The 21694-nt window shown below is 41.2% G+C and overlaps 2 protein-coding genes across 7 annotated transcripts; one reads left to right on the forward strand and one right to left on the reverse strand.

Moving 5' to 3' along the window:
• Positions 1 to 1394: 1394 nt before the first annotated feature.
• nktr (natural killer cell triggering receptor) lies at positions 1395 to 15122 on the reverse strand. 6 transcript variants are annotated; one of them, XM_068732228.1, is made up of 17 exons: positions 15028 to 15122; positions 13352 to 13429; positions 12630 to 12704; positions 11456 to 11563; positions 11029 to 11073; positions 9501 to 9588; positions 8677 to 8706; positions 8405 to 8550; positions 6944 to 7166; positions 6643 to 6819; positions 6464 to 6551; positions 6069 to 6217; positions 3363 to 5990; positions 3143 to 3226; positions 2902 to 2961; positions 2144 to 2245; positions 1395 to 2047 (listed from the first exon to the last, which is right to left on the reverse strand). In XM_068732228.1, exons 2-17 carry the CDS (start codon positions 13407 to 13409, stop codon positions 1999 to 2001), a joined length of 4110 nt encoding a protein of 1369 aa, XP_068588329.1. In that variant the 5' UTR covers positions 13410 to 13429; positions 15028 to 15122; the 3' UTR covers positions 1395 to 1998. The 6 variants fall into 6 exon arrangements, with proteins under 6 accessions (XP_068588329.1, XP_068588330.1, XP_068588328.1 ...); XM_068732229.1 differs by lacking the exon at positions 15028 to 15122 and having other exon boundaries at positions 3363 to 5966; positions 13352 to 13560; XM_068732227.1 differs by lacking the exon at positions 15028 to 15122 and having other exon boundaries at positions 13352 to 13560.
• A 60-nt stretch (positions 15123 to 15182) lies between these two features.
• sec22c (SEC22 homolog C, vesicle trafficking protein) lies at positions 15183 to 20316 on the forward strand. Its single transcript, XM_068732359.1, has 7 exons — positions 15183 to 15433; positions 16092 to 16303; positions 16512 to 16675; positions 16843 to 17022; positions 17138 to 17256; positions 17654 to 17719; positions 17813 to 20316. Exons 2-7 carry the CDS (start codon positions 16122 to 16124, stop codon positions 18011 to 18013), a joined length of 912 nt encoding a protein of 303 aa, XP_068588460.1. The 5' UTR covers positions 15183 to 15433; positions 16092 to 16121; the 3' UTR covers positions 18014 to 20316.
• The last annotated feature ends 1378 nt before the right edge of the window (positions 20317 to 21694 follow it).

Below are 21694 nucleotides of genomic sequence, written 5' to 3' on the forward strand. Positions count from 1 at the left end.
GTTTCGTATTTTATATGATGTACTGTTTAACTTTTCAGACCAGGAGAAACTGACTGGGAGATGTTGAAAGCGACAGCATGGTAACGGTTTCTCCTCAGGAAACCTGAGGCAATGAACTCAAACGAAGCTTTAACATTTTGAAAGGAGCCTGAAAATCTTGAGATGTATATTTTGAGCCGTGTAAAACACCTACTTGTTATTAAAAAAAGGTATTACACGACATATTTTGTGAAGGAAACGTGATTTAAAGGTCAGGCACGAGTAGAAGCCTTTTTGGCTGTAGTTTATGACCAGTGTGGGCAGAAATTGGAATTAGTTTAGTTTGTTTGCACATTCACTAAACATTATAAATGGTATATGTACACTAATATTCATACACATCTATTCAGACACACTTACACCTACATTTACTAACATAAAAATGAATTACAAATTAACAAAAGCCTGTGCAGTAGAGGAAGCTCAAAGCATTCAAGGCAAGATAAACAGATTTAATTTAATAAACTAGGAAACGTCACCTTTTGTTTTCTCCTCAGATTGTTTCATTTGAGGCCCAAAGAATCGACAGAATAAAGAGAAAATATACATCTAACCTGAAATAACTTCCTTTCTAAAACTGTTTATCATCGTTTGATCCATTTGTCTTTCAAAGGTTAGAAATGGCTGCTTTATTTAGGCTTGGTATTTTACTCTTCCTCGTTAAATACATGTGTAAAAAGTATTAAAAGATACTTTATATTACCTCTACGTCAGCGTCAAATCCATTCATCGTATCCACCTGTGCATCACATGATGTATTCTGACAGATTTGTATGAGTCATCCATACAAAACACACCTGAGCTGTAGATGTATTCACTGCCTGCACTTCGGCACTTGCAGATACAAAAATGGAGTCGCTGAAGCAATTCAATAGGGTTTGTATCCGATGGACGGTTCTTGGTTTCTGGCAGCTCACAAAAGTAAGAGACAGGAGCTCACACACCAGCAGATCTAAGTGTATGTAAATATTAGCAAAGAGGGAACACATTTTAAATTAGTTCTCAGTGTGAACAATAGTTTAATGGAGCTGTTTCACACTTTTTTCTTACTCCAATGAGGTGAGAGAAATTAGAGATGCATTAATCTGATTCTTCTAATTGCATGACATTTAATAGACAAAAATGACAAGGGGACTCTATAATAAGAAAACTACAATGATTATTTGGTAAGTGCATTTGTAGTGTTTGACATGATATAATGCATAAACCTAAATCTGCAGGGACGAAGTCCTTACAGTGCAGCTCGCCGGATTGATCTCACAGGTAGACACGAGCTGCAGTTCTGAAATGAAAGCTAGATGGCGCCATCTCTGCACGACTATCCACTGGACACAGTGAGATAAAAGAACGAAGGCTTAAGATGCTGTGGTATTTATTACGTGTAAACATTCAAAACTGTTTGAATAAAATATAGATCAGACTTATTATACTTTGAGAACAGCTTTTAACATTCATGATCCAGTAATAAACGTTTGGAACGAAGACAAATTACAGCTTGAAACTGCTTCTTCTATTGAACAAGAAATAAAAGACTGAATTTAAGGCAGAACCTCAACCTACACCCACTAACCCCTCACAGACGTCAGAACTGAGAGGATTAGACACTTACAGTAGAATACTTGTACATTTCAGTGTAAAAAAAACTGAAGTAGAAAAGGAATATACAAATATGCAATATAAAATACATATAGCTTATTTCTTGTGTTCTTTTTCACATATAAATTGTTCTTTATAGGCTGTAGTTCTCTGCTGTGACGGTCCCTAAAAGAAGAAGATCTGCTTGTAAAGTGGTTTATTTATTTACATTCTATAACATTAATTTCCTCAGCCTGTCGTACAGTACGGTATTAAACTAGTGTCCAGATGGACGAGGACTTCTCCTCATGATAACAGTGACAGCGTGCGTTGCAGAGTGTCCAGACTCCCGGCGGTCTTTAAACCAACGACCTGCCCCGAGGCTCAACTGTACCGACTGCTGGAAGAGCTGCGGCTGGAGGAGCGGTACGACCTGCAAGCAAGAGACGTCGAGGAAAAACATTACTTTGCATGCACACACACACACTTTACTGTATGCCTTTGCTTTACTGTATGCTTAGCGTCTTACCGGGATCGGCGGTCTGAGCTCCTGTAGCTGTCACTTCGTCTGCTCCCTCGTCTCCGGCTCGCACTCCGACTCCGACTGGAATAGCTGTCGTAGGAGTCCGACCTGCGTTAACATACAGACGGATTATTATTTTTAGGAACGTCTCCAGGAGAGCGTTCCATTCACACGGATCTACTTGGTTTTACAAGAAAGAAAAAAACAGAAGTCCTGGCATGAAGATAAAGAACCATCACTGATTGTATTATAAATACCCGGCACAGCTCAGAGAATAACATGGATCGGTTCTTCCTGCTTCACGCTAGATACGATACTTAAGGACTACAGATAAGATTGATCTCTTCTAGGGCTGCGACTAGCAATTATTTTAATCATTTGCTGATTGTTTTCTTGATACAACTTTTCTTTTGGTCCATAAAATTTAAGAAAAAAGGCGAATAATGTGTCTTATCTAATTTTGTCCAACAAACCTGAGGAAACATATTTTTACTATCACACAAGACAAAGAAAAAAAAGCAGCAAATCTTCAATTTGCTTGAAAAAATGATTAATTAAAATAGCCAATAGAATTAATGAACTTGTTTTATCTCTAATGTCTTCACACAAAAGCCCTTTTCTGCTTGATTAATCTGTGTTTCATCTTGAACATGTTGTTTACATGATCATGTTTGTATTTGTGATGAAGAAGACTCAGTGACCTCTCACATGAACAATCCAACAGTTCTACTTCTGTCCGTTAGACCATTAAACAGCTCACACACCTGGATCTCCGACGGCGATTATATGAGCGACTTCTGGAATGACTTCTACTGGACGTCCGACTGATAGAAGAAAAAAGCAAAAAGAAACCTGATGTTTTGATACGGTGAAGAGTTCCTTCACAAGACTGAAATGTAAAATAAAGAGCATAGCTCCAAGGTGTCTTCTCTATGTGGTTCTCTTCCCCACTGAGACCCCTTAAGGTGCCACAACAAATTATTTAATCCGTGTTTCAGGGTGTACCTGTGACTCCTGTAACTCCGGTATGTGCTGCTACGAGAGCGCGACCGTCCTCTTCCACGCCTCCTCTGACTCCTACTGCGGCTCCTGAAATAACGAATCACAAAAAGTCTGTAAATAGACAACACGGATTTAAGCTTTTATACTGAATATTGTCCAAGGGGCCCCTCCAAGTATTGGCCCTCACGCTCCTCGTTTCATCAAAAGTGCTTCTTTGTCTCACCTGGAAGAGTAGCTGGAGCTGCGGGATCGACTCCTGGACCTGCTGTAGGAGTGGGACCAGCCTCTGGAGCGGGACCGGTGGCTGGAGGCCGAGCGAGAGTTCTTCGGGCACCGCGGGTTCCCCACAGACGGCGACCTCTCCTCGCTGGAGCTCTCCTGGTTCCTCGGCCTCTGGTTGAGCCGCGCCGTCTTACGCACCTCGTCGAACAGAGATCCCGGCCGGACCCGGCTTTTGCTTTTTATCTCCATTCTCACTCCCTGCTGCGCGTTGGGAGCCTCTTGAAGTTGGACGTGTTTCGTGGCGACGGGCAGCGCATTCGCGTTCTGGAGAGCCGACGTTCCTTTCAAAGGCCTCCATTTGAAATGAATTGCAGTGCCGGCGGGTCCGCCGGTGGCCGCTTCATCTTGCGGTCCACCAGCTGTAGCTGTGGAGGTAACAGAAGGCTGTTCTTTGCTGTGGGGCAAAGCACTCTCTCTACCCGCCACATCTGAAGACCTTGAGGTAGATTTTAGGGTTAACTCGCTCTTATAAAAATCCTGTGTGGCCGGATGCTCTACAATATCAGCGCCATGCTCTGGTGTACAAATGTCCATGTCATCTAATGACTCTTCCTCTTTGACGCTGGGTAAATTAGCCCCGTTCCTCTTGGATGACTGAAGATGGAGTTCAGTGTGTTTGGGGTTTTTGTTGATACATTCTTTTGCTTTTTGTTTTTCTGTTTTAGGAATCTTGTTTAAAGATTTCTCATTCGCGCTGCCCACACCAGGCCGTTCTTTAACAACTCTACCGGGACTAGGTTTCTCTCGTTTTAATTCGTCCTCCTCTTCCTCCTCTCCAAACTCCAAAGGAGGCTGCCAGTGAAAAGTCTCCTTGAGCCTCTGATGCTTCCTCTTTGATCTCTTTCCTTTGTCCTTACTGTGACGGGAGCCGCTTTTGTTCTCACTTCTTCTCTTGTGTTTATGCTTACGTTTGGCTTTCTTTTTGCTCTTGTGCTTCTCTGGCTCCGAGGCCTTCTCAGGACTTTCTTCTGGCTGAGCGGATGCAGCAGCGACCCTGTGTGCGAGTGCGACCGCTGCCTCCGACGTCTTCCTGGAAGTCTCGTTCTCCGATTCCGAACTAGCCTCCCCTTCCTCTTTTTCGGATATGGCCAATGTCCTGGCGGTTACATTTTCACAATCACTTTCTGAATTCCAGCCAGTAAGAGCAGACAACTTCTTATCAAGAATTTCATTGGACTGAACTGCTTGTTTCTGCTTTTTTGACTGGCTAGCACTGTTGCTTTGGCTGACTTTATCACTGTCACTATCCCATTCAGACCTGCTGTTAAAGCGCTCCGCCAGCATGGAGCTGCACTGCTTTGTTTCTTGATCCTGTGAGCTGCTGCTCTCTTTTATTTTCTCCAAAGAGCCACTTCTCCTCGAGTCACTGACGTCCGGCTCACAGCTCGGCCTCTTCTCCGATCCTGGCTCTTGACTGCTGTGGAGGGAAATGTACTTATCTACATTTTTGATCCTCCTCAGAGAGCTGTAATACTCTTTCCATTCCTTGTCCAGTGAACTCTTCTTGTTGCTGCATGTTTTCTGGGAGTTTTCAGAGTCTGATCTGCTGCCGGAGGATGATCTGCTTTTATACTTATGAGGGGATCTGGACCTGGACCCACTATAACTTCTGCTCCTTGAGCGACTGTATGAGCGGCTGTAGGACTTGCTTCTGGAGGACCTGCTGAATGGGCGCCCTGCAGGTTTGTGGCTTTCAGAGTCACCTGGCGGACACTTTGGCGTAATGGGAGCCTGAGCCTTTTCTGTTTTCACTGTTTGTCCAGTAGAGGAGCTGGGAGCTACTTTAGCTTTAATCTCCTGAATGTGGATGTAAGAGGGCTTCCAGGGCTTTTGATCGGGTTTCCAGCGTGAGGGTGGGGGACTGTCACTCATTGGGATCACAGGGGCACTTTCGGGAGCCGGGACACTCGGGAGTCTGGGGACAGGTGGGACTTTGCTCTCTGGAAGCTTCTCGGACATTATGGAGTCCGCTTTGTTCTTGCTGGCTTTCCTCTTTCTCGGGGATCTGGATAAACTCTTCTTTCTGGGTGGAGACAAAGATCTAGATCTGTACTTGGATCTGGATTTTGACCTGGATCTAGACCGGGATCGAGAATAGGACTGAGATCTGGACCTAGACAAAGACCGACCTCTAGACCTCGAAAGGCTTCTGGATCTTGAATATGATCTAGACCTCCCTCTAGATCTGGACTGACTTGATGAGTAGGATCTAGAGTAGGACCGTGAGTCTCTGAAAGATGGCGAGGACCGCCGTCTCCTCCGAGTTGATGAATTATGCTGATTTGAAGAGGAGCGGGTTTTAGAACGGGATCTTCTGGACTTCCTCTCCGAGGACACTGACCTCTCACCCACTGACGGGAAAGGCTCTTGAGGTTTGCTCTCGGAGCTCTTCTTCTTGCCACGCTTCCGTTTTTTGGCCTTCTTCTTGTGTTTGGCTTTCTTCTTCTCTTTCACTTGTTGGCGGCGCAGGCTGGACCTCTCAGAGCTGCGGTCTGAGGAGTGCTCTGCAGACCGGGACCACGCAGAGTCACTCCTGTCCTCCCATCTGCTTGAGGAATGGTCATTCAATCTGTTAAGTCAAAAGATGCATGAAGAAGACTAAAGAAATACCTGATGTTTGAAGTTACAGTCAAACAGTAAGTCCTACTTGTCTCCTTTGCTCCATCTCTCAATGCTCGGCGGTTGATACACTTTGGTTCTCTTCATCTCTTCTTTCCAATGTGGTGGAGTTTCACTGCTGCCACGTTCTTCCACTGATGCAGAGCGTGATTTAGACCTTGTCGGGGTGTGATATCTCTGCAACAAAGAAACAATATAATGCTACTTCAAACTGCATTTAAAAGAATACATCAAAACTCTTTATGGAGCTTGCTGAGGTTGTGCTTAAAAGGTTCCTTGTCTTAAAGGGGACATATTATGAAAAAGTTTGGGTATGTGTCAATTAGTCAAACAAGCAGACTACTCCATGAACAAATACTACATGAGCACCGGATCGGATCATCGGAGTATGCAAATCTCTGTTGTTAGCTGAGGTGAGCATACCATTGTCCCTCTGCCTTTGATCTTCCGTCCAGACTTGGACACTGCTGGTTTCGGGTCAGTCGAAACAGACGTTTCTTCTTTCTCAACTCTGAAAAGATCAAATTTCAAAGTAAACACCTATGGTTGAGTACTTAAGTATATACAGAATAAACAGAAATATATATTTTTTTAAAACGTACATCTCCGTTTTATCTTCCTGAGACGGCATGTCCCGACGCAGCAGGAAGCGGTTCTCTGGCACCGGTGGGATTTCCTCCGGTCGGACCACCGGCTTCTCTCTCCTCCCACTCTGCTCCTTCTCTGCCTCCACTTCACAGTCTCCCTCCAGCACCTCTCGCTCCACAGGACTGTGAGAGCTTCAACGACACAAAATGGGACAAACCCATCTCTCAGTGAATCGTGTCATCACTTGTATTTATACTTGAATATACAGATCAGACCGGAGGTTCACGCGAGTAATTAGCAGGTAAAGAAAACTACCTTTGCTCGGCCGGCCGAACATCAATGTTCTTCTCCTTTCTTGATTCCCTCCTTTTCTTTTTAGACCGTTTCCTCTTTGCGTGTCTCTTGTGCTTGCGGTGTTCGTACTTTTCATCCGATTCGCTTTCAGATCCCACGGAAGAGGAAAATGGCGAGGACGAGTCGTGGGAATTGAGGGACGAGTCAGCAGAGTGGGAGCTCCTTTTCCTTTTGCCTTCAAGTACTGAAGAATGAAACATAAAGGGCGTGCATGTCATTTCAATGGCAGGAGTCACTTTTAGGGTGGTGTAGCACTAAAGATAAAGCTTCGCTTGATCCCATTCGGTATGTCGGGGGCAATGAAAGCAGGCCTGGCAGAGTCAGGTGGGCAGATGCCAACTGAACTTCACAGAGATCACCTCACTGATCCCCATTAAACAAAAGATCAGGTTACACGCCCTGTAACTAATGCCAGTGTGTGTGTGTGTGTGTGTGTGTGTGTGTGTGTGTGTGGCATTACATATTGCACAAAATATGACCCAGTTACAAGCATATGCAACACGTTATTCCCTACAGGAGATAAAACTAAAAGAATAAGAACTAATGGATGACATCTCTTTAAGGATGTTGAGAGATCTATCAGCGGTGATGGGATTTAATATTCATTAGTGTACAATCATCTAAATTTGAATGCAAGTATCGTATTTTCATTAGCTTAGAATGAGCTCTTCATATAGACAAACCTAAACGCTGGCTCTAGAGCGGACCTTTCCTGTTTTTACATTACCTGAAGGCCACCGTAGTTTGATGCGCTTGGAATCTGCAATCTGCAATCTCACCACTAGATGCCACTAAATCCTACACACCGGTCCTTTAAGAACGGATACAAGTTGACGCTATCTATTTTGAAAGGTCACAGTCGCTGCATCCTGGGCTTAAGAGCCGCCCACGACAGCTGTGATTGGTTTAAAAGAAACACAAACAAGCCAGAGCGTTTTCTTTTTCCCTCTGTACCAGAATGATAATGTGTGGAGTCAGACCTTTCTTTAGACTCAGCCCTGTGGAGGATGGTCTGGTCGTGCGAGACTAATATACACCAGACACAGTACTCTTACTGCACCTGATGCAGCTTATTCCTCTGAGCTCCATTGTTGTCCAACATGATTATAAACACATAAATGAGAAACACTGTTTTAATTAGTTGCTGAAAATAGTCCCCATGTCCTTCTATTTAAGTTTAGTGTTTGCTAAGAATTAAATAGAAATTACTGAGCATTTTGTAAAATTGAACAATGTATTTGTGACACATTTATTACGTTTTTAATCTTCATTAGGAACGAATGAGCTTGGGGCTGAGTGCCAGAAAAAGAGTAGGTAAGTCTCATTATGGCCTTTAAATTGGATTTGTTGACAGCAATAAAAGACAAGAATAAAGCTAACCCCAAACTTCTAAGAAAACGCAGATCAGCCAACAAAACGTACCATCATTAGCGGACTTGGTGATAAGTTGTCCACAGTCCATCACTCTGACGTCAGCGTAGGGTCTGCTGGCTGAATCAGTCTTCAGCCCTTCAACCTTCTTTATCACTTCAAAGCCTGAGATGACGAGACCAAAGACGACGTGGACTCTGCACAGAGGGAAGAAAGACAGAAACGTGACTATTCCATGGTTTCAGTGTCTTCAAAGGCCCCGGAAATCAATACATGAAGGTTCACTGTTAACTGTGAGTGCCAAAGTGACGTTGGATTTTTACCCATCGAGGTGAGGCGCCGTCTTGGTTGTGCTGATTTGCGGAAAATCCAACAAAGAAGCGAGGGAAGGTCAACCAACGGCAGTGGTTAGGGTCATGAGAAAGGGAGAAAAAGGAGGAAAAGAATAAGGATTAAACATGCAACTTCAACAAAGTGCGGGTGCTACTGAACTACAGGAAAAATATCAAAAGGTGAAGAGTTTGTCATTTGTTTAATGATATTTGACTGCAAATCAATTTAGAAAAACACTCGCAATTTGGGCTGTTCTATCATAAAACAGCCATGAACAGGCAAAAGAAACCCTCAACAACCGAGTGTCGGCAATTATATGACTATTTTGATCTCCTTTGTGCTTCAAGAGTTTTTTTTTTTTATTAATTTCTAACTTATGGTGACAACCTGTTTTAGTGATAAAGAAAGTCAAATAATCGTGAATATCGTTCAAAACATATCTAAAATGAACACTGTACTGTAGAATAGTTGGAAATACAAACTAGTGAATGACAAATACAGTCAGGAGAAAGAGAGAGAGAGAAACGCAGCCTTGGAGACACATTACCTTGGAAGAGCAGGATGCTAGAGTTTCTGTAAATTTTACACAAAAACGGCAAGAGAAAAAATGTAACACATTTGTAGGTGAAAAAGAATGAATCCATGTTTCCCTTTGAAAATCAACTACACACAAGAGAGGGAGGTGGATGACTTTCACACTCAATGACAAGTTCTACTCTACAGTTTCAAAAAGGGACAGAAATCAAATAAATAATGTAAGTGACCTGTCAGTTAAATGGTGGAGTTATTAAAAAGGTGCAGAGTGTTTGCTCACATGAAGAACTGGGAACCGTTGGTGTCCTTCCCGCGATTGGCCATCGACAACAGGAAGGCTCTGTCGTGTTTGAGAATGAAGTTCTCATCTGTTGGCAGCAGAGAAAGAGGGATCGAAGTGTCAGAGCGCGTTCTCTGATACATAACAACGGAAATATTCAGGGAAGAACAAGACAAAAACAACAACCATTTTTAACCAACAATCTAATCATTGCCTCGCCAACCTGTCCTTCCATACAGGTACAGTTTTATGAAAATGTTTGTTTGCTTCTTCTAGTCCTTTGCCAAACTGGTTTTGTATGATTTAAACTATTAACTACAAATCACGAATATGTTACATCATTCTGACCTATTCTATAATATTATATAGGTTTCCATTCATTTTAACAGGCTATAGGACGCACATTGCTTGCTTGAGATGGATTATCTATCTTTTGCATTTCTTCTCATCAAGGTTACATTATCCCCAGGATCCAGGATCATTCAAAAAATCCTCAATGGTTTTGGATTCAAAAAGGGTTTGAGCAGATTTTCAGAAATAGCGAATGTATTGTAAAGCAGAAGAAGATGTAGCAGTTGTAAAAGCAAGTGTCTGACAGTCATGTAAACAAGGAAAAGTAGCTGCTCACTATTCTGAATCACCTACTGAAAGCAGGTCTCAAGTCTCCTTAGCACAACGTGAACCAAACATACTGAATGCTTTGGATAAACGGTCTCTCTCTCTCACTCTCTCTCACACACACACACACACACACACACACACACACACACACACACACACACACACACACACACACACACACACACTAGCGTGAACGTAAATACTTAATAAAACCACGGAAGTTCACTCATAAAGATCATCAAGTTATTTGCATTTAAAAAGGCTATTCTAATTTGGAAAACCCAAAACGCTTTCCAAATCTTTATTTAAATATAATACATTATAAATATCTTATTGCCACTGTGGTACTTTATGAGTCTTCCTATTTAGCCTGCAGCCTGTATGTGACTACATGTCAGAGCAGCCATATAGCTATAAATACCACTTATGTAACATTAAAAGTAACTTGAGCAGCACGAGGCTCAGGGTAGCCGTCTGAATAGAAACTCCTGTGACATCCCTTCAGCGCAAATTTGCATCTGCGCCACTGCAAACATTTGCACTGTTTTGACTGACAGAGGAAGGTGGTGGGGACAATGTTGACATGGTGTTACTGAGCTGTGTACATCTCTTACCTTCTCATTTTGCAAAAGACCACTCTATAAATAAAAGAATATGTTGAAACATTTTAGGCAGGTAGATTGTAGCTTTCAGTAATACCTATTCTCCATGCGGATTTGATAAAGCCCACTACTGTTACTAAATAGAAGACAGCACTATACAATGGAAAAGTGAACGTCAACAGAGTCATACACAAGAAACCCATTAATACCACAACAGGCACATGCAACATTTTGCTCATGCAAAAGTAGCTAAGAGACATCAATAATGGAGACTGTTTTTAGAGATAATTAGATATTCACATTACCTTCAAAGTAGCCACCGTATATGGACTCTCCCCCTCTTCCATTTCCTGCAGAGATGAACGCAATTATGTCATTTAGCAAATTACAGGGAAAAAAAAAACACTGTCTGCAGAAAAAGTGCATTTTGGACAAAGTGGTTAATGCGTGTGTATGGGACATATTTTTGAAGAGGCTGCCATGTATGGCCTCATGAATTACTGCCATAAACATGCTGCCACTCACTGACTAATAGTGTCTATCTATACCAGTAGCTGAGAAACAATGCAAAAAAATTAACCATCATCAAAAACATTTTTGCAGCATTTTTTTTTTTTTCCCACAGCCGTTGCTTTCCATTGAATTGTATGTTAAAAAAAATGAAACCAGCAGACATGTCTTACAAACACACACTTTCAAATGAAATGAGGTTGTACGACATTCTTACTGTACCTTCAGTAAAGTCGCCTCCCTGGACCATAAAGTTCTTCACAACTCTGTGAAAAGTGGAGCCTTTGTAGCACAGCTTTTTCCCTGTGATTTTGCCAGCTCCCCTTTCACCTGTAATTACATGCATGTTAAGTGAGCTCTCGTCCAACACCAACCATCCAACAGAACGGAAACCGTAACAAGAGCAACATGGGGATTTCAATAAACTGGAAACCTTTGTTCAGGCATTCTGTTGTTAAAACTCATGTGCAGGCCTGCAGAATTAATTAAGACGATACCAACGGGGGACAGAATATTGCCCCAGAGCGATCGCCCTCCCAGGTTTCCCTTCCCTTATGGCGAAAGCAGAGATTTCATTAGATGTGTTGATGTGTTCGAGGGTGCTTTCCGAGGACAGAGGGCTGGCTGTTCAAATGGGCAGCTTAGGTTGCTAATCTTTCAGTATTTTTTTGCTTCACTGGTTTCAGCATTGTTCCAAGGGTTCAGTTTCTAATAGTGTGAGCCGATCCCTTCCTAAAAAGGACACATTAGAGACTTTCTGAGAGTCTCGCTGTGTGTCTCGCTGTGTTATGTTGCGTCTGAGTGTCCAGGAAAAGGAACAGACTAACCAGCCACCATCTCCCATGTCTGCCCTTGTCAGCATCACATTCCCGTTCGGCCAGTCGGGGTGAAAAATGAGATGGAGCATTGATTTGCAGTCTGTTTGCAGATTTATGGCTATCTCTAGGCAGACCGCCACTACTTCTGCTCAGTGGGATGACATATGTAGAGGGAGACAGACCAGGAACCCTCTATCCGTGCAGTGACTCCATCTGTCGCTGGACAACACCAGACCACAGCCACTAGCTCCAGATATCAAATGACGAGAGGGGCATGTAGCGTGAAACCGTGGTTCTTATCTTCAATTCACATCTCATATTGTTATTTCTTGATCTACTCATTATGATTATTTTTCTGGCAGAGACAGGGAAATATTAGAAAGAGATGTGAAATGCAACAAGAGACAGACACGATTTCAAACCAGAAAATGATTGTTGTGTTGAGGAGAAATCAACAGCACAACTGAAATTGAATTGAGGACTATAGTGCTATGATTTATAGGTAAAATAACAACATTTGGTTAATGCAGTAAATGTTGCAAAAGACAGAGTAAAACCTGTCCTTCGCTGGTACTCACCTGTGCACAAACAGAGAAAGTTTTTGCTTGTCTTGGGACAAACATCGGAAAAGAGTTGGAAGACTATGCGGCCAACTACAAAACACAAGCAAAAAAGGAACAATATTAGCTCACTTCACCTTGTAGCTACAAACATTTTTGAAATATTTAGAGAGTAAATGAGGCTTTGTCAACATAAATGTGGCGTTACAAAAAAAAAACAATGAGGGAAGAAAATGAATAGACCAAGGACACAATTAAGAGTTACAAGTAGCCCAAATGTTACTACACTGCACACTTCTAATTAGCCTCCAACATTTAGAGGAATCCTGTGGTGAAGCTCAGGCCTTATAGAAACTTTTCCATAGCTCGGTGCAAATCTGAAACTATTTTTACGAGCCTGATGGGGGTTTGTTTTGTCCAAATTTGACTTAATAACAGCTATCCAGCCTGAGGCCATTAAACTGATCAACAATAGCTGAGTACAATAGCTAATAGCTTCTCAGACTTAGACTTAAATACCACCATTCAGTACAGAACCGGTAACAATTACAAAACCAGTCTGCCAAGCCAGTGTGCCACAAAGTGTTCCACTTTCATTTTGTACAACCACATGATTATCAATCTGAAGCTCAAAAGGTTACAAAACAACCCACATACATAGTTTAAACATCTTTATTGATGTGTATGTCTACATGTCTAACTAATTCTCGTACCTCTGAAGTGATTTTAAATTCTCTTACCTGGCTCCCGGTTGAGCTCCACATCAAAGTAGCACTGAGGGCGGTCTTTCACCCCCATTCTGATCAAAGTCCGATGACCTAAAATGTAGAAAGGGTACAAAAAAAAATAAAATAAGCAGGGAAAAATAATAAGGTTCCCTTCTCTTAAAGAAGCAGTAAGCTACTGAAGTGTACTCCTTCAATGAAGAGTGTGTTGGAAACAATGTAGAGAGACTAAAAGACAGGGAGGGAGGATAGAAAGGGGAGGAGAGAGAAGGATGGGAGGGGAGAAATACGGGGAAATGTACTGGCTATGCAAATCAAATCAAAGCACAGCACAGCTTCCTAGCTGTACATTTTTAACTCTTATCCACTGACCACTTGTGGTGTCACAACGTTCTGCTGCTACTGAACCTGGTCCACAACATAGTCAAAGTGGGAGTGGATGGACGTTCATCTTCAAGGTGTGTTGGTAGCCACTACAACAATGTAAGCAAACACCAACGATAGGAGGCTACCTCACACTGTTTACCCTTGTCAAAAGGATTAGGAAATCATGACTCCGACCCAGATTATGTTTCCATAACGCTGCCTCAACTTGTTCAATGTCAGTGCTCCTCTCCTGTTGCATAAAAAGAGACAATCAAACGTAGCTTTTCTTTTAAATCTACACACCAATAAGTGGTGTGTCAGCAGGTTGTGTGCACACAACATACATACGACTAACACCTCTGCCTTTGCCAGACATTGTTTCGCTGGAAAAGTGCAAGTCTGCAAGAAAGCAGAGCATCCAATAATCTGTCAGCAAGTATTTATTAAAAACGTAATCTTCTCATGAGACAGGCGACATATTGTTCAGAAAATGCAGAGTCACTGCGCTGACATATAAAGATTATGACCACACATGGTGTGTCTTGGCATAGTAGTCTAACAGGAGGAACAGAGAACACGCTTTATTCTACTGGACCTCATTTCAGACCACTGATAGCTGCAAACCACAAGGAAAGAGAAAGCCCTTGCAGAAGAGTATAAAGAAGACATTTCGACAACTTAATTTGTCAACAAACTCATGAACTGTTCCTGATGCACTCTGCTGTATGTTACTCCACAGCAAATGTGCATTCACGAATGAGATCAATAGAAGATGTTGACAGAAATACATTAATAGTCTAACTCGTATCACGTTACAAAGCTTCAGTGTATTGTAACGTCGTAAAACTCCCCTGCTAAATATAGACAGCAAAGACAGCCTCAGGAGAAGTATTGTCAAGTATTTAGTTGCATACATTTGAGGTCATGCGTGCTACATATACATGAAATATAACGTATAGCTAAATGTATGTTAATGCAGCACAAATATGGTCAATCCTAACAAGAAAGAGCACTGCGTATTAGCCTTTGTAACTATGTCCACATTCACGACTTGTTCAACATAAGATAGCTGTTAGTGGGGTAAACATTTTACTCACAACGACAGGTTGAAACCATATTTAGAGCAATAACAGAACCGCAAATTATCACGGGCTACATAGCTAACAACAGCTAGCACAAACGTTTGAGCTAACAGCTAACAGCTAATACCGTTCGCTATCTTAAATTCGCTAGCGCATGTTAGATTTTTTTTTCTCATGCCGCAATTACATTCACATTTAAAGAAACGTTGGAAAATAATTTGCAAATTACATGGGTTAACTAACCTCTGTACAGTAGCTATGCAGGCAATTAGCTACCCGACAATCACTATATGCTAACTTCACTTTTAAGTGAAGAGGTTTGGGGCTTTGCATGATAGATACTCCGACTGGTTGAGAATGTGTTTTTTGTCCCCTTCGAGGATCCGTAGAAGATTTGTTGTGGTTTTGTTGTATCCGGAAAACGATTTCAAGTTAGCTCGTTGGCTATATTTAATAAAACTTCTTACGTATGTGTAAATAATAGCTTATTAAAATTGTCTGTATTAATCTCAGTTAATAGAAATAATGCGATTGCACTCGTAACGGGTATCTGAAGCTGGTGTATTTCCTTTATATGATGTTGTAACGTCGGTCAGCTAACCTTTAGGAGCTAAGTAACAAGGTGCAGCATGAAACCGATGACAATGAGGTAAGGTGTTACTACACGTATATAATTTAACTTACACTAAAATCTCCCTTGTTTTGCAAGCAGAGCAAACATGATCAAGACTGCTCAATGTTTAAACCTACGCTCTTACTAGTGATATACACTCAGTCTATGTGTGCACCTGCTGAAACTAGTGTGGTCTAACACAAACATCTCAACGGCTCAAATAATAAAGAGAAAAAGTTTGATAGTAGTATCTAATTCAACTTTATGGTCACTTGGAGGTTGACGTTTGAGATGCTGCTGGTTTCTATTGCAGTAGCGATACGAGTTTCTAATATTTAAGAAACGCTCACTACACCTCTCAGAATAATTCACTATGATTAAACAACATGTCTTATAACCTTCATGAAGATAGGATGTGTTTAAGGGCAGTTTTATTAAACTAATAGTTTTAGCTAAGTGTACCTAAATGGAGCTGAAATGATTCATTGATACAGTACGTCAATTGGAAACGAACAAAACATTTAGATATCTCAGTTTGGGCTTTAGGGACTTGTGATGAGCATTTGTGACTATTTCCTGACATTTCATAGTTCAAAATTAAATGATTATTCAATAGAATGATTGTCAAATTATGAAAGTAATGTAGTTAAAGCCCTAACATAGCAATACTGGTCTTTCTCTTTACCCCGTGTAGGCAGTGTGTTCTCCATGGACCTTGTGGATCATGTCTCTGATCCTGTTTGCCTTTGTGGTCCGGGTGTGGGATGGACTCCCCCTGTCGGCCTCCACAGACTTTGAACACAACCGCGAGCTCCAGGAGAGGAAGCAGCAGCTCAGGACCATCAGCAAGACACTGGCCCGTTTCCCTGACAGAGGGACCATCAAGGGCCGGGAGCTCAACATCTAGTAAGGATTCAGGAAGTAAAGCAGCAGCAGACTGTTTCATTGGAGCTCTTTTTAAGGCCAAAAATACACAATTCTAAAGAGAATGTATATTTGATTTTGTGATGCAGAAGAGAGACAGAATGTGTTCCATTTGATCACAGGGGAATCCATGTCACACTGCGTCAGGCTGTTTGTTTACAAAACACCTTTTCTCCTCTCACCTGTTCAGCTTCGTCTCTTCAGAGGGTGTGTCGTACATGACCGTGTGCCACTGCAGCCTCCCTGTTGCTAAGGCCTTCTGCTTCCTGGAAGATCTGCGCTGGGAGTTCACAGCATGCTTCACTAGCACTGTTGTTGCCTTGGCAGCCAGGCCATATCCGTTTTTGGAATTTGGTGAGTAGGAAGAGAAATGCTGTCATCTAGATTGGATGGAACTGCAAAGGATGTCGCTCTGAATTCAAATATGATGTGTTGAAAGACAAACAACGCTACTGTGCTGTGATGCCGCAAAGTAAAGATACATTTCTTTATCCTAATGTTACGTTGATGCAAATTGACAGACAGCACCATTCAGAAGCTGAAGCAGCATTACAACCAGAGCGGTGGTCCGGCTCTGGAGGTGACATTGGCAGAGGTCCAGGGGGATCTGAGGGTCCATCCACCGCAAGTAATTAACTTGGAGGAAGTGGAGCTCACCAACGGCACTGCAAATGGGCACATGGAGCAAGGTCCTGGGTCTGGTAAGACTGACCCTATGACTTGTACAGTATAGCATTTACAATACAGCGGTTTATTACTTCATGTTTGTGTAATGCAGAAATGAGGAAATGGTTTCACTTTCTTTTGTTTAAACAGGTCAGAATGGAAGACTCCAACCAGTGACAGCGCCAGGCATCCTCTCTCTGGTCCTAAATATTGTGTGCGCATCTTTGAACATAATCCGCGGTGTTCACCTCATAGAGTACACATTCCAGGTATGGCCAGTGCCATTCCATCGGCACTGCTTCAAATATATAAAAAAAAAAAAGAGTACAGCGTGTTAATAAATATTCTATAAATATAATGTATATTCAAAAAGTGTTTGATAGAAAGAATGCTGCGCTGTGGCTTTGCTTTGTCGTGTTTAGTTGGGGATTTTATTTTGAAATTGTCATGTATAAGCTAACACTAATTATGTTAGGCTGGCAGAACTGGCTGCTGTGCATTTTGCTGTGAAAGCAGAGGTTTGTTAATGATGAGGTCTGCACAAAACTGCCAACTTTTCACTCTTGTGTGAGTCAGCTATAATGTGAAATAAATGCGGTGCAGTTTAAATTATGTAGACTTCAGTCTGAATGAAAAAAAAAATGTGTTTTCCTTTTCCACACACAGGATGATTATGAAGGTATATGGAATGTTGTGGCATTTCTTCTGGCGTTTGCCTGCTGTGTGTTGCAGGTAACTGTAGTTTCACATTTTCACTGCAAACTTAAACCCGCTCATGTTCAAACTCTCTCCGACACCGTGTCAATGACCTGTCTGCGTCCACAGTGCCACCTCTACCTGTTCCACTCATCCCTGAAGAGACCCAAGTCCTTCACTCTGTTGAGCGCGATTGTCCTATGCAACCTCTACCTGCTCGGCCCGAGGAACCTGTGGCAGCTGATCTTCCACATTTCGGTCGCCTCCCTCTCCACCTTCCTCATCCTCACCCGCAAACTCCAAGACAGAACCAATGACTGCGGGGTCTGAGGAGCGGAGGACACTTTACTGCGTTGCACCACTCGCAGATCTTTCGGTGCAGGTGAGAAAGACGGGCAAGCAGATGGCTTGATCCACAGGAGTTATGAAGATGTTGTTTGGGTTTTTAACAGAAAAAAAACATATTCACGAGTTTTGTGTCATCACGGAAAATGACAATTAAGTTTCTTGTATACAGTATGTACTTGCACTTTGTGTACATTTGTTTGCAAGACTGTAAAAAGTATACAGTAAAATGCAGTTCTCTCTGGAAACAGATACTAACGGAAAAGCTAAAAGGAGATGTCTGTTTTAGAAACAACATGTTTGTGCCATCCTGTCCTTAAAGGTTTTAAAGGAAAATTAAGGATTTTTGTTCAGTCAGAATTGGTGTGTTTTTTTATTTAGAAACAATAATTTCATCTAAGCCCTAACTGTTGAAGCTGGTCATGCTTTTGATTCATTTCTGCTCACATTCAGCTCAGTATTATTTCTGCTAGCACAGGCCATTGACTATCTTTACATAATCAGTTTATCAATGCTAAGTGACAGTTGGTGATTGTAACAGACAGTAGATTTATATCAGTGACAGTCAAGTGAAGCAAAGAATGGATTTATTTGTATTTAGTTGATCTTTAGGTGACAATAACGACCCGATGCAAAGATGTAAGTGCAGCTGTGGGTCGTTTCATGCCTTACTGTGTAACAATTGTTCTTAGTTTGTTTAATTGTGTTGACTTATGTACAAATACACCGGCAAGTGCTCAGCTAGTCATTGCAAAGTTTCAAATGTAAGGGCTCTGTTATTTAATGACTTAATGGAAACTACATTCAATACTGAGGGAGTATGAGTCTCATGGCATATTACTTTACAAAGTTTGGGATAAAAGGAGAATTTAACACATGAACTCCATTTAAGACCCATTTTATATGATCTTTACAAATTTAGACCTTTTAGTTTGTCTGTTTTTTTTTTCTATTGATCTCTGAATTGTCAAAATGTAAACTGTGGGTAAGAATATGAAAGCACTGATTCGACGGGTAAAATACTATTTTCAAAAATGTTTGACTGCACTATTAGGCTTCGATATGTTCGCCATTGTTCTTGAATGTGTTGCATATCGGGTTCAGCTATTTATATCCTGATGTATGTTTACTTGGTTGAGGTTTTTGTCTTCCTTCAGGGTTCATGACACCGCTCACTACCTGTAGATCTAAGATCGTATAAGCGCAGAAATCATACGGTAATAATCTGTGTTTGCATATAGAACGGTAGCGCTGCTTAATGAATAGGCAAATACTCCTTTTAGTTTACTTTTTATAGCATTTTGTGTATTTAGACATTCATTCTTAATAGCTAAACAGTTGCACTAATGTCAGTTAAGCGAGGGATTAAATTATTAGTTCATAGTGTTTGTCAGACAAGTAGAGTTGTGGCATTGTGTCCTTTTTATTAGAGAAAGTTAGAAGGAATTTGACATGAAAGGAGTTTGAAGAGGTTGCATCTCATCCCTCACAATAATGTACAAAGAAGTCACTTGCTTGTAGTTTTACGAAGATTGAGGAAACTCAAATGTTTTCACTGGAAACATCAAATGTAGTGTAGCTGTAGATAACACGATTGATTCTCTGAAATCATTTTCAATTTGTTCTCAAGTAGATTGTGCTATCTGGGTATTTTGGTTAATTGCTGAGAATTGGACTGGCTCAGTGACTTTTGATGCTGTGTCCAACCACACTCTGCTTTAAATGAAAGGGGTGATTTCAAATTCCATAAATAAGTAAAACTTTACGTTTGTTTTTGACCAAATGAATTGTAAAATCATGTTGCCGCCAATATTCTAAAGATGTAGAACCAAATAATGTGGGGGGTATTTAATCAAAATGGAAATGGAAATGAAGGATCGCTTTGTTGATTATGATGGTTTATAATATTTAGTAGAAATTCACTGTACAATTGAAACATGCGGCAGCCTTCTCTGTTTATGTTTTTCTTTTTATCAATATCTGAAGTCTTAAGTCTGATCTGAATACAGGAAACGGTTTGAAAGTCATTCTGGTTCAGAAGTTTATTTGGACGTTTTCTTTATCTTGTTCAATACAAAACGCAGTCAGCAGAAAGGTGATGTTTGTAATCGGACTCTCATGAGGTTGATTCAGTGGTTTTCGTGACTGCAACCTGTTTGTAACAACGGGGAGTGACGTAACTATGTCATTCATTGTACCTGCCAAATACACTGGTGAGCACAGGGCGTTATTATTTCCTGCTGTGGTAAAACTGACATTTCGTTAATAAATAGTCTTTTTTTCTATTTGTTGATCTTTGATTTGTGTGTCTCTAAGATATGATTACCTCCATGTACAGCAGTGATCAGACAACATAAAGATATTTCTATTATTAGGCTAATTTTACTTTTAAACGTGTGTCTATATGCTACATCCAGATGAGAAGAGTTTCAAGCAAAGCAGAATAGGCATGCAGGAAAACCACAAATAAAAGTGCCATTGAACTTGGAACATCAAATGTACATTTATTGATGTATTTTTCCAATATTACACCAGATGGAGCCCTTTCACAATTTACTGCAAAGAGTGTTGCTCAGTTTTATTTTCTTAGTTGATGATATAGATCAATATAAGTTCTGCTACAGCCTCAGCCCAAGTTAGGCTACAGGTCAAGCACATCTTATGGATGAATGCGTCCTGTAGCCCAAGAGAAGATTCTTTATTTGTGATGTTTCACCTGAGAGACAGAATCAAGCCTGACAGGAAAGAGCGCAAAAGGTGGCAGTAAAATGCGGAGAATACTTTCCTGTATACGTTATTGTAGGTGGGACAATTTAGCAATCGGGAAGATAGCCCAACTGTTCCTCTCGAGAACGACCAGCCCTGATTTAGCCTGATTTACAAAGTTCACGTTGATGTTTAAACAGCTGGAGCAGTCAAGTACAATATTTCATACTTTATCCATGTTGTGAATAGACTATAAGGTTTATGTGTTCATTTAAAGTCCAGATAAATATATCTGTGTTCTCATTGTACCAGTCATGTAAGAGTTTTGCTCAATGACAAATCTAGTAGCATTTTAGGTTACTTAAAAATATTGCTAATTTTCATCAGATAAACAGTTTATGTTGCCGACTTGTAGAACAAACACAGATGGCCGTTAGACAATGGAATGGGGAGTGGAGTGCAAACGTTCACTGCAGGCTGCTGGCGCTGATATTACAAACGGACATTTAAAAAGTGAAAGTTTATTTCTTGTGCCTCTAATTCGGTTAAATGTCTTGCACATCAAAAGATTGACTTGGGCTTTGATCAAAGTTACAATAAAGATGACAGCTTTTGGTCTGACGTGTTCTGTCATGTCAGTTTAAGACAGAGGACATCACTTTCAGGGTGATGGATAAAACTCAGTTTCAACACAATTAAAACAAAGTCATTTATGTCTGTTTTTTTTTAAAGTTATAACATTAGCTCTAGTCCTCTTTAAGGCCTCACTGCATGGAGCCCAGTGATAAGAATGTTGTTACAGAGATAATCCAGTTTTAATCCTCACATCAATAGAGTCGGTCTTAAACTGAGATACAGATTGACCGTTTAGACCTTTGACCTAAAGCTACATCCCTCACTGCGATTTCCGATAACATCACAAATAAGCTCCAGTTGAATTTCTGGAGACACCAATAAACC

The sequence above is a fragment of the Cebidichthys violaceus genome, unplaced genomic scaffold (assembly GCF_023349555.1).
Source record: "Cebidichthys violaceus isolate CVI_PGR_0920_01 unplaced genomic scaffold, fCebVio1.0.p SCAF_58, whole genome shotgun sequence".
Lineage (NCBI taxonomy): Eukaryota > Metazoa > Chordata > Actinopteri > Perciformes > Stichaeidae > Cebidichthys > Cebidichthys violaceus.

What these genes read in the sequence shown, in the direction of transcription:
- sec22c (XM_068732359.1), top strand. Translation starts at nt 16,122, where the DNA reads ATGTCTCTGATCCTGTTTGCCTTTGTGGTCCGGGTGTGGGATGGACTC. An exon ending in GGCCGGGAGCTCAACATCTA is followed by an intron (nt 16,304 to 16,511) that starts GTAAGGATTCAG and finishes TCACCTGTTCAG; the next exon opens with CTTCGTCTCTTCAGAGGGTG. An exon ending in TCATAGAGTACACATTCCAG is followed by an intron (nt 17,257 to 17,653) that starts GTATGGCCAGTG and finishes TTCCACACACAG; the next exon opens with GATGATTATGAAGGTATATG.
- nktr (XM_068732228.1), bottom strand. Translation starts at nt 13,409, where the DNA reads ATGGGGGTGAAAGACCGCCCTCAGTGCTACTTTGATGTGGAGCTCAAC. An exon ending in CGGAGTTACAGGAGTCACAG is followed by an intron (nt 2,962 to 3,142) that starts GTACACCCTGAA and finishes TTCTTCTATCAG; the next exon opens with TCGGACGTCCAGTAGAAGTC. An exon ending in AGCTCAGACCGCCGATCCCG is followed by an intron (nt 2,048 to 2,143) that starts GTAAGACGCTAA and finishes TCTTGCTTGCAG; the next exon opens with GTCGTACCGCTCCTCCAGCC.